The sequence below is a fragment of the Brassica napus genome, chromosome C3, assembly GCF_020379485.1.
Source record: "Brassica napus cultivar Da-Ae chromosome C3, Da-Ae, whole genome shotgun sequence".
Taxonomy (NCBI): domain Eukaryota; kingdom Viridiplantae; phylum Streptophyta; class Magnoliopsida; order Brassicales; family Brassicaceae; genus Brassica; species Brassica napus.
This window is the reverse complement of record NC_063446.1, coordinates 20,708,133-20,722,745: the sequence shown is the minus strand read 5'-3', so window position 1 is coordinate 20,722,745 and position 14,613 is coordinate 20,708,133. Positions and strand designations below refer to the sequence as shown.

Sequence of the window (14,613 nt, the reverse complement as noted above, 5' to 3'; positions counted from 1 at the left end):
GGTTTTATGAAAAAATTGACTCGTTATGTTCGGCGTTTCTGTGGAAAAATAGTACTACTTCGGCAGCTGGGCTAGTATCTGCAAGCCAAAGAAGGAGGGGGGTCTGGGATTGAGAAGGCTGGAGGAATTTCAAATGGTCTTTGAGTTGAAAAGAGTGTGGAATTATTTTTCTGATGAAGGCTCCTTGTGGGTTGCTTGGCTCAAGGCTAATGTGTTCACTAACCATTGCTATTGGACTATACCAGATTCTCAAAGAGTCTCTCCAACTGTTCGGAGCATGATCAGAGCGAGAGAAAGGGTGAGAGAGTTCATGAGATGTAGTGTTGGAGATGGATGTACTGCAAGTTTTTGGCACGACTCTTGGACAGATTTGGGGCCATTGATCTTGGCTTTGGGAGCTAGAGGTCCACGAGATCTTCCGATCAACTGTGAAGCTCCGGTTATCAGAGCAGTGGTAGATGGAAACTGGTTTCTTCCTCCAGCAAGATCTGAAGAGGCAGTGACTTTGCAGATTGTGCTCTCAACCATGGCCCCACCTCACTCGGATAGGGGTGATGACAAGTATCTTTGGCGTAATGGAGCTGATCATTTTGTTCCAAAGTTTTCTTCTAAAGCAACATGGCACTGTATCAGAGAGAGAGAGCTCCTGAGGTCCCTTGGTAGGATCTGATATGGTTTAAAGAAGAGATTCCAAGATGTTCCTTTGTAGCTTGGATGGCAGTACTCTCCAGACTACCTACTAAAGATAGATTGTCCTCGTGGGGCATGAATGTCCCTACGCTTTGCGTCATGTGCTCTTCTGGACATGAATCCCATCACCACTTATTCTTTTTGTGCCCATATGTCTCAGCTGTCTGGTCTCACTTCTCTGGAAGCGCTTGGCAAGCTGCTCCGTCGTCTATGCTTGAGGTTGCTGATATCATCGCTGTCTCTCCTCAGTTGCGAGTGGTGATTAAATTGTTGATGCAGGTTATTGTTTACTGCATCTGGCGGGAGAGGAATTCTCGCATTTTCAAGCAGGTTGCCACTTCAGAAGCAGGGGTGATCTCGCGTGTTGATAGGCTCATCAGGGATCGGCTCCTCTCTATCTCTCCTTCAAGACCACAGTCTCCGTCGCTGCTCCAGCTATTCTTCTCCCTCACCTATCGGCCTCCTTAGCTTTGTTATATTTCCTTCTCTGATCTTGCTTTCCTCTTTTGTAATAAGTGGATCTCCACAACCTTAAAAAACATAAAAGCCTGGTATAAATCTTAACATTTACACCAAAAAAAAAAAAAAACATTCACAGAAGCGAGGTCAAAGGGGCAAAACAGTCATCTGTATCTATTAATGTCCCTGATTGGTGCAAGGTTTATGGAAACACTAAGAGCAACTAAAGGAGTAGTCATAATTTGCATTCTCATGATGATGATGATGATGATGATGGTCGCATGGTTCCTCCACATGAATGGGTTGCAAGAAAGGTAGCAAGAACACATATATCATTTTTCTCTATGTGTGAAGGAGTTGGAAGAACACTTAAAGCTGTTTTGACGAAAACTTGATTCTTGGAGTAAGTAGAAGAATATAATATCTCATCATCCATGTGCATCCAGAATGATTCCCATAACTCTTGTTAACACTATCATCATGAAAAACTCAACTTTGTAGAGTAGATGTATCATAGCCCTATCATGGGTACTCCCTTTTATTTTCTTCTGCTTTTTTTGGTTTTTCTTTAAAGTTTTTAAGATCTTAATTAAATTAGAGCCTAGCTATCCTTTTAGAACCTCTGCACCACTTTTGGTAAAAGGTTTTGTTTTATTTTGCTATCAATGTTATATATTAAATATGTATCTTTTAATTTACATTGGGTCGTTTGAGCTTTATGGCTTTTTTTTTTTTGATCAAATAGCTTTATGGCTATCATCTGATAAATCTACTATCAGATAAATAATTCGTTATGTCCAAATGCAAGACTAAACCGTTAAACGTTTCATGCACGAACCCTCTAAAAATGATGAGTGTAACGATTCTGAACTCTAAAGACGTTTTCAACCACAAATTCCATCTAAAATTTTGAATTATTATTTACAAATAATCTGTTTTAGGAGGTATATATATATATATACAATACTAAAAGGAGGATAATCTGATCAGGGAAAGCGTCCACGTGGGCATTAAAATTTGACCAATCGGGTTGCCTGTTTCTTCCATGTCAGATTAAATTGGGCTAACAAAGTTTGTTCTTTCTAGATCGAATTGGCCCATAAGGCCCATAGCTTAGACGACACGGGAATTGTTTGTCCTTTCTTGATAGATTTGGCCCATAAGCCCCATAATTTAGACGACACGGGAATCACCAGCGCATCGACAAACCCTGGCTTCCTTCTCTCTTGCGCAGACAGCCGATCTCATCTCCTTCGTCTTTTCCACTTCCTTCTGTTTATCGTCTCAAGTCTGTGCAATCAAACCTCCATCAAAGGGGCATAGGTGGTCTGGGTGCAGAGTTTGCTGATATATTTAGAAGAGCTTTTGCGTCTCGTGTATTTCCACCTCATGTCACGAGCAGGTTATGTGATTTATAATACTAAAAGGAGGATAATCTGATCAGGGAAAGCGTCCACGTGGGCATTAAAATTTGACCAATCGGGTTGCCTGTTTCTTCCACGTCATATTAAATTGGGCTAACAAAGTTTGTTCTTTCTAGATCGAATTGGCCCATAAGGCCCATAGCTTAGACGACACGGGAATTGTTTGTCCTTTCTTGATAGATTTGGCCCATAAGCCCCATAATTTAGACGACACGGGAATCACCAGCGCATCGACAAACCCTAGCTTCCTTCTCTCTTGCGCAGACAGCCGATCTCATCTCCTTCGTCTTTTCCACTTCCTTCTGTTTATCGTCCCAAGTCTGTGTCATGTCACGAGCAGGTTCTGTGATTTATCTTTAAGCAAATGTTAGACTTTCGTTATGGATTTTCCTTTTATGTTAGTTTTTCTTGATCGTGTAGATTGGGGATAAAGCACGTTAAGGGAATGCTTCTTTTTGGACCTCCTGGTACAGGAAAAACCCTTATGGCACGGCAAATTGGAAAGATGCTGAATGGAAAGGATCCAAAGGTATTTCTGATCACTGTGTGATGAACTTTGTTACACTTATAGGTGGTCTCCCTTTTGCGAGAACCTGTTACTGTCTGTTTAGTTTTCTTCATACATTAGTAGCGTAAATCTCCAGCTTTTGTTTGCTACAACTGATTTACTTTCTTTTAATGTTTGATTAACTTAGTTTCTTAGTTGATTCACTGCTATTGTTCCAGAAACCAACATGTTTAATGCTTCTGGTTTTATTTTGCTGGCATAATAGATCGTTAATGGTCCTGAGGTGCTGAGCAAGTTTGTTGGTGAGACAGAAAATAATGTAAGAGACTTATTTGCTGATGCTGAGCAAGACCAGAGGACCCTTGGTAAGAAAAAATTGTAGTATTGTGAACCAGCTTTTGACAAAGGTCAGTCAAAGATCTTGGCTCTTGCTAATATTTGTTAATTCGGTGTTTTCACGGATGTGGCTACCACTTCTTTTCCAGATAGATGGTGTGGAGGCCTTGAACAATGTTTTGCTTATTGGAATGACAAACAGAAAGGATTTGCTTGATGAATCTCTTTTAAGGTATATCGATCTTGTGTAATAGATAGTTACCGATTCTTTAATCCTCCAGTTACATAACCTCAATGTTTTGAAGTAGGTTTTATACCTTAATTTTTGTTAATGTTCACTGATCAGGGAAAGCGTCCACGTGGGCATTAAAATTTGACCAATCGGGTGCCTGTTTCTTCCACGTCAGATTAAATTGGGCTAACAAAGTTTATTCTTTCTAGATCGAATTGGCCCATAAGGCCCATAGCTTAGACGACACGGGAATTGTTTGTCCTTTCTTGATAGATTTGGCCCATAAGCCCCATAATTTAGACGACACGAGAATCACCAGCGCATCGACAAACCCTAGCTTCCTTCTCTCTTGCGCAGACAGCCGATCTCATCTCCTTCGTCTTTTCCACTTCCTTCTGTTTATCGCCTCAAGTCTGTGCAATCAAACCTCCATCAAAGGGGCATAGGTGGTCTGGGTGCAGAGTTTGCTGATATATTTAGAAGAGCTTTTGCGTCTCGTGTATTTCCACCTCATGTCACGAGCAGGTTCTGTGATTTATCTTTAAGCAAATGTTAGACTTTCGTTATGGATTTTCCTTTTATGTTATTTTTTCTTGATCGTGTAGATTGGGGATAAAGCACGTTAAGGGAATGCTTCTTTTTGGACCTCCTGGTACAGGAAAAACCCTTATGGCACGGCAAATTGGAAAGATGCTGAATGGAAAGGATCCAAAGGTATTTCTGATCACTGTGTGATGAACTTTGTTACACTTATAGGTGGTCTCCCTTTTGCGAGAACCTGTTACTGTCTGTTTAGTTTTCTTCATACATTAGTAGCGTAAATCTCCAGCTTTTGTTTGCTACAACTGATTTACTTTCTTTTAATGTTTGATTAACTTAGTTTCTTAGTTGATTCACTGCTATTGTTCCAGAAACCAACATGTTTAATGCTTCTGGTTTTATTTTGCTGGCATAATAGATCGTTAATGGTCCTGAGGTGCTGAGCAAGTTTGTTGGTGAGACAGAAAATAATGTAAGAGACTTATTTGCTGATGCTGAGCAAGACCAGAGGACCCTTGGTAAGAAAAAATTGTAGTATTGTGAACCAGCTTTTGACAAAGGTCAGTCAAAGATCTTGGCTCTTGCTAATATTTGTTAATTCGGTGTTTTCACGGATGTGGCTACCACTTCTTTTCCAGATAGATGGTGTGGAGGCCTTGAACAATGTTTTGCTTATTGGAATGACAAACAGAAAGGATTTGCTTGATGAATCTCTTTTAAGGTATATCGATCTTGTGTAATAGATAGTTACCGATTCTTTAATCCTCCAGTTACATAACCTCAATGTTTTGAAGTAGGTTTTATACCTTAATTTTTGTTAATGTTCACTGATCAGGGAAAGCGTCCACGTGGGCATTAAAATTTGACCAATCGGGTGCCTGTTTCTTCCACGTCAGATTAAATTGGGCTAACAAAGTTTATTCTTTCTAGATCGAATTGGCCCATAAGGCCCATAGCTTAGACGACACGGGAATTGTTTGTCCTTTCTTGATAGATTTGGCCCATAAGCCCCATAATTTAGACGACACGAGAATCACCAGCGCATCGACAAACCCTAGCTTCCTTCTCTCTTGCGCAGACAGCCGATCTCATCTCCTTCGTCTTTTCCACTTCCTTCTGTTTATCGCCTCAAGTCTGTGCAATCAAACCTCCATCAAAGGGGCATAGGTGGTCTGGGTGCAGAGTTTGCTGATATATTTAGAAGAGCTTTTGCGTCTCGTGTATTTCCACCTCATGTCACGAGCAGGTTCTGTGATTTATCTTTAAGCAAATGTTAGACTTTCGTTATGGATTTTCCTTTTATGTTATTTTTTCTTGATCGTGTAGATTGGGGATAAAGCACGTTAAGGGAATGCTTCTTTTTGGACCTCCTGGTACAGGAAAAACCCTTATGGCACGGCAAATTGGAAAGATGCTGAATGGAAAGGATCCAAAGGTATTTCTGATCACTGTGTGATGAACTTTGTTACACTTATAGGTGGTCTCCCTTTTGCGAGAACCTGTTACTGTCTGTTTAGTTTTCTTCATACATTAGTAGCGTAAATCTCCAGCTTTTGTTTGCTACAACTGATTTACTTTCTTTTAATGTTTGATTAACTTAGTTTCTTAGTTGATTCAGTGCTATTGTTCCAGAAACCAACATGTTTAATGCTTCTGGTTTTATTTTGCTGGCATAATAGATCGTTAATGGTCCTGAGGTGCTGAGCAAGTTTGTTGGTGAGACAGAAAAGAATGTAAGAGACTTATTTGCTGATGCTGAGCAAGACCAGAGGACCCTTGGTAAGAAAAAATTGTTCTCCTTGATCTGTGTTTTCTTTTTCTACGTATGTGCTAATGAGGCACTCTTATTTTATTTCTCAGGTGATGCGAGTGAGTTACACGTCATTATATTTGATGAAATCGATGCTATTTGTAAGGTATGCGACTTTGACTATACAGTAGATAAATTTTGCTAGCTTGAAGTTGTAAATATGTTTTTAAGTATGACGACCAGCCCCATTGATTCCGGTTAATAGAGTTTGGATATTGATTGTCATGATCTGCTGGTTATAAGAGTTTTAAACAAAATAATTACAATTCTATGCTTTGTAATTTTCAGTCAAGAGGCTCGACCAGAGATGGCACAGGTGTCCATGATAGTATTGTGAACCAGCTTTTGACAAAGGTCAGTCAAAGATCTTGGCTCTTGCTAATATTTGTTAATTCAGTGTTTTCACGGATGTGGCTACCACTTCTTTTCCAGATAGATGGTGTGGAGGCCTTGAACAATGTTTTGCTTATTGGAATGACAAACAGAAAGGATTTGCTTGATGAAGCTCTTTTAAGGTATATCGATCTTGTGTAATAGATAGTTACCGATTCTTTAATCCTCCAGTTACATAACCTCAATTTTTTGAAGTAGGTTTTATACCTTAAATTTTCGTTAATGTTCACTTGAGAAGGTACTATACAAAGTGTATTCGCTGCATGCGCCTCTTATTTTTATTATTTTGACTATAGGCCGGGAAGATTGGAGGTTCAAGTTGAGATAAGCCTTCCTGATGAAGCTGGACGTTTCCAAATTCTTCAGATTCACACAAACAAGATGAAGGAAATTTCTTTCCTTGGTCATGATATCAATCTCCAAGAGCTTGGTATGGATTCTTAGATGATAATTCTTCAAATCATGGAATGTATTCATGTCTTTATTTTTGACTAGATACTTACTCGTATAAGTGTGTCACTGACATGATATGCCAATATTTTATGGCAGCTGCTCGAACAAAAAATTACAGTGGGGCGGAGCTTGAAGGTGTTGTTAAAAGTGCTACATCATATGCGTTAAACAGACAGTTAAGCATGGATGATCTTACAAAGCCAGTGGAAGAAAAGAATATTAAGATCACGATGGAGGATTTTCTCCATGCAATCCATGAAGTTCAGCCTGCCTTTGGAGCCTCCACAGATGACCTGGTGCGCTGCAGGTAATTTTCTGTCATAAATGTTTGGTGGTCTTGACGATTTTGGATACTTCTTGATAGAATGCCCCTTTGAACATAAGATATGCTAGGACGTTGCTGCTATGGTCAATGCATCTGAGGTGAAACATGAACCAGCTCAGGTAATTATTAATTAGTTTCAATACAATACTAAGTACGTACAATGCTCTTACTCTTTCCTAATTGTATGCAGCCTTTTTAACTGTGTAGCTACCATTGATAACGTTGTGTGGGACTCTAGATGAAATGAAGAAAATTTTCATTTCCTAAGGAAGTCATTCAGGTACAGGATATTTGTTAGAGTAACTCCACTGCACATTCGTTTTATCTTAATAATATATTTTAAGAATGGTTACTAACACTTATGATTGTTGTGGTTCTTTCAGGCTGAATACTTCAGACTTCTACTCAAACCAGTCACGTAGTTGGTTTTGTCATTTTCCGCTGTGTTTTTTTTCGTTCGCTTGCCTCTTCTTTCTTTCTTTCTTTCACTACTTATTCAAAAGGGTAACCAGAAGTATTGCATTCACCTGATTGAGCTACTTAACAATCGGTATGTTAACTAAACTTTTTCTCATTAGTGCTCTTATGTAATTGTTCAGTTTTATCTTTCTTGAACTGATTGTTGCCTTTGTTTTTGGTCCTGCAGTGTTTGTTCTCTTTAAAGTTACCTAACTGCAAGAGCATGCCTCTTGATACCAGGCAACGTGATTTGCCTCCTCAACTTTGCTTTGAGGATAACGCAGCTTGAACTGTCCCTCTCCCTGAGCTTGGGAGACCATATGCAGCTGAGCTTCAGGCTCGCTGTTTGCAGCCATCACCACTCCAGTCTCTTCTGTGGAGTCATCATGATAAGGAGTCTTGTGGAAAACGGTTCTCAATGTCTGACATGAGGTCTTGGTGCGCTGCTGCTGCTGCTACTCCACATGGAGCATTAGAGTCTTCTCAGAAAGGACTTATGATATTCGATCAGTCAGGAAACCTGATAGCTGGAAGCTCAATGAAATATTTGCCACTGGAATTGTCTTGGGAGGCTACCAAGCCGTTATGAGTGTGATTTTCTTCTGGGTGATTCACAAGACTGACTTCTGCTCGGTATGTGTTAGGGAGATTGTATAGATAAATATATTGTGTAAGAAACTAATACTTACCTTTTACTTACAGGACAAGTTTGGTGTGAGGTCAATCAGGGACAATAACGATGAACTAATGTTTGCTGTGTACCTACAAGTTAGTAACATCAGCCAAGCGCTTATATTCGTCACGAGGTCAAGGAGTTGGTCATTTGTTGAACGTCCAGGGGCGCTTCTGATGATTGCATTCGTCATTGCACAACTGGTAATTAATTAAGAACATCATATATTTTCAAAGAATTCAAGAAAAAAAACTCATCTCACTCTTCCTTCCAAACGCAGATTGCTACTTTGATTGCAGTGTATGCAAACTGGACATTTGCAAAGGTGAAGGGTATAGGTTGGGGATGGGCTGTTGTGATTTGGGTTTACAGTATTTTAACATACATCCCACAAGACATTTTGAAGTTTGCCATTAGATACATCTTGAGTGGAAAGGCTTGGGTCAGCATGTTTGACAAAAGGGTACGTACACACAGCTAACTCTCTTTTACATCTTGATGGTAAACATAATACTCATTGCTTCTGCTGTTACTTTGTGAGCAGAGCGCTCCGACGACCAGGAGAGATTACGGTGCTGGAGAAAGACAAGCTGAGTGGGCGAGAGAACAAAGGACGCAGCACGGTCTGCAGACAAGACAAGAGATCAACGTCTTCCCAGAGAACGAGGGTTACAGAGAGCTTTCTCAGATCGTTGAGCAAGCCAAGAAAAGGGCCTAGATAGCTAGGTAAGTGTACTTTGATTAAATCGATTTCAACGGAAGAAACTAGAAGTTGCTTGCTCCTTATTGGTGAATGCTTTGTTTTGACAGGCTTAGGGAGATTCACACATTTAAGGGACATGTTGAATCAGTCGCAAAGCTAAAGGGCATGGACATTGATACATCAGGACATCACTACACTCTGTAGTTGCCATAACTATTCCCAAAAACTCTCTGTAGCTGCCATAACTATTCCCAAAAACTCTCTGTAGCTCTCTTTTTTAATTGTTAGTCATTGTTCCTAAACTTCTAAAATAGAGCTTTGCATTTGCCTTTGAAGAAACAAGGCTTTTGCGTTAAGAGTATATATATATATATATATTTTAAATTGTTCATGCAATTGAATTGGTTTTCCAAAAATTATCAGTTTAATATCAAATACAAAGCTTGGGTAGCCAAAATCATAGAATAAAGGGTAAGCTTTATATATTATAACACCTGAACGTGAAATTTTATATTTGTGTACATACAATGTATATGTTTTCTTATCCTATCCACAAGAAAGCACTCAAGCTTGGGCTTTATAATTCACACATGCACTTACATGTTATCTCTTCTCACACTCAAAGCTTGACTTGTTTCTCCTTTACCACCTGCAAACGCAACTTTTGCGGTTGGTAACGGTTGACAGCGTTTCGAAACAATCATACAAACCGCTATAAATCGCTTCAAACCGCTCTGAATCTCTTAAAATCAAAAGCTGTTTCCAGCTAGCGTTTGCGGGTAGTATTTTTTCTTATTTAAAAAAAAAAAAAATATAAATACAAAAATAAAAATATTCAATAATTTTTTTTAAAATGAAATTATAAAAATACTAAAACATATCTATTATATTTAATTAATATTATAAATTTTAAAATAAAAATATTTTCTAAGATTTTAAAAATTTGAAACTATAACTTTCTAAATATAATTTTCATATTTATTATAATATTATGATTTTTGATATCTTTAGATAAAGAATGTTTATTATCGGAACAATTTTTTTGTCTTCTAACCTATACAAACTAAAAATAGGGTTATAAAGGCAGCATATATAGTTATTTCTGGGGAGCATATATCCACATTAATCTTACTAATATGCTGATAAAAATTCCTCTTACCAACTTTACTAACACATAAATCTCTTCCGTAAGCTATACTAATCCAAAACACTATACATATGGCGGAACCACAAACATTTTGTATCGGGTCAGAATTTTTTTATGAGGTCCAAATTTATTTTTATGGGATCAATAGAATTTTTTTTACAAAAAAAATATTTTTTTTAAATAGTGGGGATCAGCTAAACCCACTCTCCATATGTTGCCTCCGCCCTTCAAGATAAATTTCTCAACTAAAACACAAAAATTTACAGTATTATTGTATTTTATTTCCTAAATATTTTAGCCATTGAAATATATAATTATGTTTTAGCTTCATTTAACTACTCTGGGAGATGGTCTATCCGTAAACCATACCTCTTTTTAGAGATTAATCTAGAACTTTCTATAAGTATGGGATATCCTCAGATCGATCAAAAACAATAAAACACGTTTGATTTTCTTTAATCAACAGAAAAGTAAACAAAAATTAGAAGGAGTAGATATAAGAAAATAGGAAAGAAAGAAAAGATATGGTCAAATAAAATGCGTCATTTTATTTATTTTAATAAAATACCTATTACTATGATATTGTGTATAAACTTAAAGTATTAATTTTAAAAGAAATAAATAAAATTGATTTTACTTAATTTTAGTTTAAGTATTTAAATAATGATATGAAAATATATCATAATAATTTCAAATATTCAGATCTAAAAGTGTATTAAATTTACATATATACAAAAGTGTAGTTTTTTTAAAGTTCAAATAAAGATGCAGCTTTCAATAAAATCTCATATAATTTTTAAACTTTTTTATAATCTAAAATACACAAAATACATAGTCTTCCTCTAGAATCACATATTTTCAGTGAATATTATAAAATATTAAATAAGAGACATATAAAAACATACACATGATATAAATAACACATATAACGAAAAAAATATGTGATGTTGAGATTAATAATATATTTTATAATAAACTAAATATGTAAAAATATTTTTGAGAATAACTTAGGTTTAAAACATTCTTTATTAATTTCACATTGTTCAATATCTCATACATATTTTAGATAGTAGAAGACAACAAATTGTGAGTTTTACTCATTTTAATTCAATTTATTATTTATATTTTATAACATAGATGTAATATATTGTAATATACATATAAAATATATGTTATTTGTATATAGTCCCGGGCGTAGCCCGGGCAAAATGTCTATTACTTTTAAAGACTGAAAGCATAATTTTCTTGTGACGTCTCTCATTAAAAGTTTGGAATATCTTTTTTTTGTTTAATTGATAACTAAAATTAATAGATCTAATAGCAGTGAATGATTTGTAGGACATAAAGCGGTGGACGCGGGTGATAGATGAACAGTGAAAGTAAATTGTGTAAAGAGAAAACATCACAGACGTTAGAATTACAAAACCCTTTTTTATTATTACAAAATGTAGAAAGTACTAGAGATCTTGTTCTTTAGAAGAAAGTTGAAACTACAGTTCATTGTTTTATAGAAATGTATAAAAATATACCACCCCAAATCACGATCCAAAATCGTGAAGTATATAGAGCCAATCGGCCCAACAAGGATTCAAACCCAATTAAAAAGACCCTTTATTCATCAAGGTGAACTCATCACGGTTATGTACCTTGTGGTGGACGTAAAAAGAATACAAAGTTCAACGACTTGATTATATTGTTTTTATTGCATGCTTGGCAAGCTAAAGCATGGATGTTGATTGGTACGCACGTTCAGACGTTTTCTTTATTGCGGAGATTAAGTCAATGACTTGATCAGATCAAATAATGTGGTTGCTACTACCCCAATTATCTTCCACGTTTTCCTCTTCCTCTTTCGTCTACTAGATTTCAAAGTGTCTAAGGTAATCTTTGAGTGCGTGTTTCCGATTTTTAAGTTCTGTTTATCCTTTTGGATTTCAATTTTTAATAAGACGTGAGTTTATGATCTCTTTTTGTCAACTTTACCATCCAAATTTCTTTTCTGAATCTGGTTTCTTAAAAACATGTTTTTCTCATAAATTCCTATCAATTTATGTACTTCTTGACAGAGTTTAACTCGGATATGGCCTTGGGATCTGCTGTTTCACAACCACGTCTCTCGAGTGCTTCACGGCGTCGCAAAAGATCTAACCAGCAAAATATAGAAGATTCAAAAGGTGGCATCAAATTTCTTGCGTGGGCTGCGATAATGGCAGCAGCTGTGACATTTGTTATGGGTTTCACATGTACAAAGCTTTACATCAGTTCTGCTCCAGGTCCAGGTTTGATCAAGAAAGCAATATTCATGGTTTTTCTGATGTGCAACACCATTTCACTGCTCAGTTCTGTTGTAGCACTAACACATCTCATTTGGGGACAACGCCAGAGTGATTTTCAACTTATACAGAAAGCTATGCTACGAGCCATGGCACTTGTCACAGTTGCTTTTGTGTCTATTTTGGTTGCTTTTATGGTTGGTGTTTGTCTTGTTTTGATTCATCTCCCATGGCAAACCTATTTTTAATGTTTCCTAATTGTAAGATTTGTCCGACACATCTTCTTCCACTTTGTTTCCGGATGCTTTTTGGTTGATGGCTTAAAAATGCTGTGATTAAAAAAGAAGGTATTGTGACAACTATAGGAAGTGTTTCAAATGAAACAAGTTGATATTCATGCTTAAGACATCTCTTCTTCTGTAAGATTAAATCAATAAACCTAAAGCAATTGGTGAAGTTGGTGAAGATAGTTAATTTTCGTAAGCAACTGACACTGACATGATCAGCTTATCTGTGGGTAATTTAAAATTTTGGGCCCTTATCCCTAAATTTTTTAAAAAAATCAACCCCCTTTTAACATTATTTATGCAAAAAAGGTTGGGCCCCGATCGAAGCTCAAGCCCCTTGCCCCGTGTCTTAAGCCTGCCCTGATTCCAGCCTTCGATTGGTGAAACTATTGTCCCAATACAAAGAAGGTCAGATGTCGTATCCTGTGCAAGCAAAGCCGCAATTGCCGGTAAACAAAATCCCGCCTCCGGCCTCAATAATGGTAGTCTTCGGTTCCCAATGGGTGGGCGCATGAACGTGTAACGCCCCGACCATCCACGGCTAATGGACCGTCCACGGTCGCTCTCTCGGTCGGTGGGTCCTATCATGTTTCAACGGTCGGTAGGTTAATTTTTCCAAAGGCTCGAAATCATTGTTTATTGACCATGCAATCACCCCGACCTTTTCTCGTGCTTTGGTTTCACTCACATGGTATCGCGAATCACTTTTTGATACGTCACCCATCCTTTCACTACTCCAGCCCAAGCACGCTTAACCCTGGAGTTCTAAACAAAAATGTGACGGAAAAGGTAAGTCAACTTTGGTGATATAGGTATCCAAATCAATTTTCTTAAGCATTTTCCATATATCACAACTCATGATGTTACAAAACCAATCTTCAAGGAACCTATTCCATGCTGCTGAACCGACATATCGTCTGGACGTCACATCTCAAGTGAAAATTCCCTCCAAAGTACTTAGACTAGGACCTCAGAATAAGGAAGATTGCGCCGTTAGACAATTTCATAGGTGTTCCAGTCCGTCTGGAGGTCTTATTCATGATGTATGAATAGGTTATGGGGTCGGGAATGTAGAATCACCCATCAGAAGCTAGGATACTCGTTGTTTATGTTTCACATTCCTCATGAAAACACTCATTAATAGGCTATACGAAGTAGGGCTGGGCACAAATACTCGTTACTTGACCCGTATTCGTCTCGATTTTCAAGTACTAGTCGTTGTCAAGTCAAGTATCAAGTCGTTGAGTTTTGCTACTTGCAAATATAAGGCAAGTAACAAATATCACAAAAAATTAACAACTCACCTTGATATTACTCGTTGCTTGTTTTACGACTGAAAAAATGATAACTAAACCATAAAAACCAAAGCCCTAAAAATATATTTCTTTGTTGTAAGAAACAAACAATACATTCATATCGAAATATATGTATTTTGTTCCTTCTTTTTTTTATATATATTAGATGTAAATATTTTATTTGAAGTAACTCTCGTGGTTTTACCAAGTCGAGTAAACAAAAGAAACTTTCATTACCTTCTCTGATAGAATATTATCTACCAAGTAATTTTTAGAAACTTGAAAATGTATCCTAATAATTCATAAATACTTGTAAGTAGTAAGTAATTGAACGCGGCAAGTAACTTGCAAGTAACATATTTTGTACAAGTACTCAAAACAACAATAACCCGTTTTCGACAAGTCAAATATAAGTCCAAAAATTCATTACTCGTTCATAGCAAGCTAAGTATCAAGTCTACGTAAAAAAACAAATACTCGCCTTGTGCCCACTCCTATTATTACGAAGGGGTGTGTAGCATGTTGATGACTGTCTACTTATTGTGGCTCTTTGAAGTCTTGTTAACTCTTTTAGAACTCGAGAAATTTCTGCCTTACCAGGATGGG

The 14,613-nt window shown here is 37.1% G+C and overlaps 3 protein-coding genes and 1 long non-coding RNA gene across 4 annotated transcripts; all 4 read left to right on the top strand.

The window, feature by feature from the left end:
* Nucleotides 1–4,086: 4,086 nt before the first annotated feature.
* Nucleotides 4,087–4,712, top strand: LOC125583669. Its single transcript, XR_007320708.1, has 3 exons — nt 4,087–4,174; nt 4,255–4,363; nt 4,608–4,712. It is a non-coding gene; the product is annotated as an uncharacterized LOC125583669 (long non-coding RNA).
* Nucleotides 4,713–4,803: 91 nt separating this feature from the next.
* LOC106378193 (vesicle-fusing ATPase-like) lies at nt 4,804–8,059 on the top strand. The gene is made up of 13 exons (XM_048749452.1): nt 4,804–4,910; nt 5,268–5,435; nt 5,516–5,624; nt 5,869–5,968; nt 6,050–6,105; nt 6,288–6,353; nt 6,432–6,514; nt 6,689–6,822; nt 6,942–7,152; nt 7,230–7,289; nt 7,361–7,450; nt 7,554–7,720; nt 7,817–8,059. Exons 1-10 carry the CDS (start codon nt 4,804–4,806, stop codon nt 7,270–7,272), a joined length of 1,077 nt encoding a protein of 358 aa, XP_048605409.1. The 3' UTR covers nt 7,273–7,289; nt 7,361–7,450; nt 7,554–7,720; nt 7,817–8,059.
* LOC106448494 (ATPase 1, plasma membrane-type-like) lies at nt 7,276–9,209 on the top strand. Its single transcript, XM_048749451.1, has 8 exons — nt 7,276–7,289; nt 7,554–7,588; nt 7,870–8,049; nt 8,141–8,262; nt 8,332–8,505; nt 8,583–8,765; nt 8,847–8,998; nt 9,113–9,209. The coding sequence occupies exons 1-8, from the start codon at nt 7,276–7,278 to the stop codon at nt 9,207–9,209; spliced, it is 957 nt and encodes a 318-aa protein (XP_048605408.1).
* Nucleotides 9,210–9,868: 659 nt separating this feature from the next.
* On the top strand, nt 9,869–14,344 carry LOC111204072. Its single transcript, XM_022698274.2, has 2 exons — nt 9,869–12,032; nt 12,219–14,344. Exon 2 carries the CDS (start codon nt 12,233–12,235, stop codon nt 12,671–12,673), a length of 441 nt encoding a protein of 146 aa, XP_022553995.1. The 5' UTR covers nt 9,869–12,032; nt 12,219–12,232; the 3' UTR covers nt 12,674–14,344.
* The last annotated feature ends 269 nt before the right edge of the window (nt 14,345–14,613 follow it).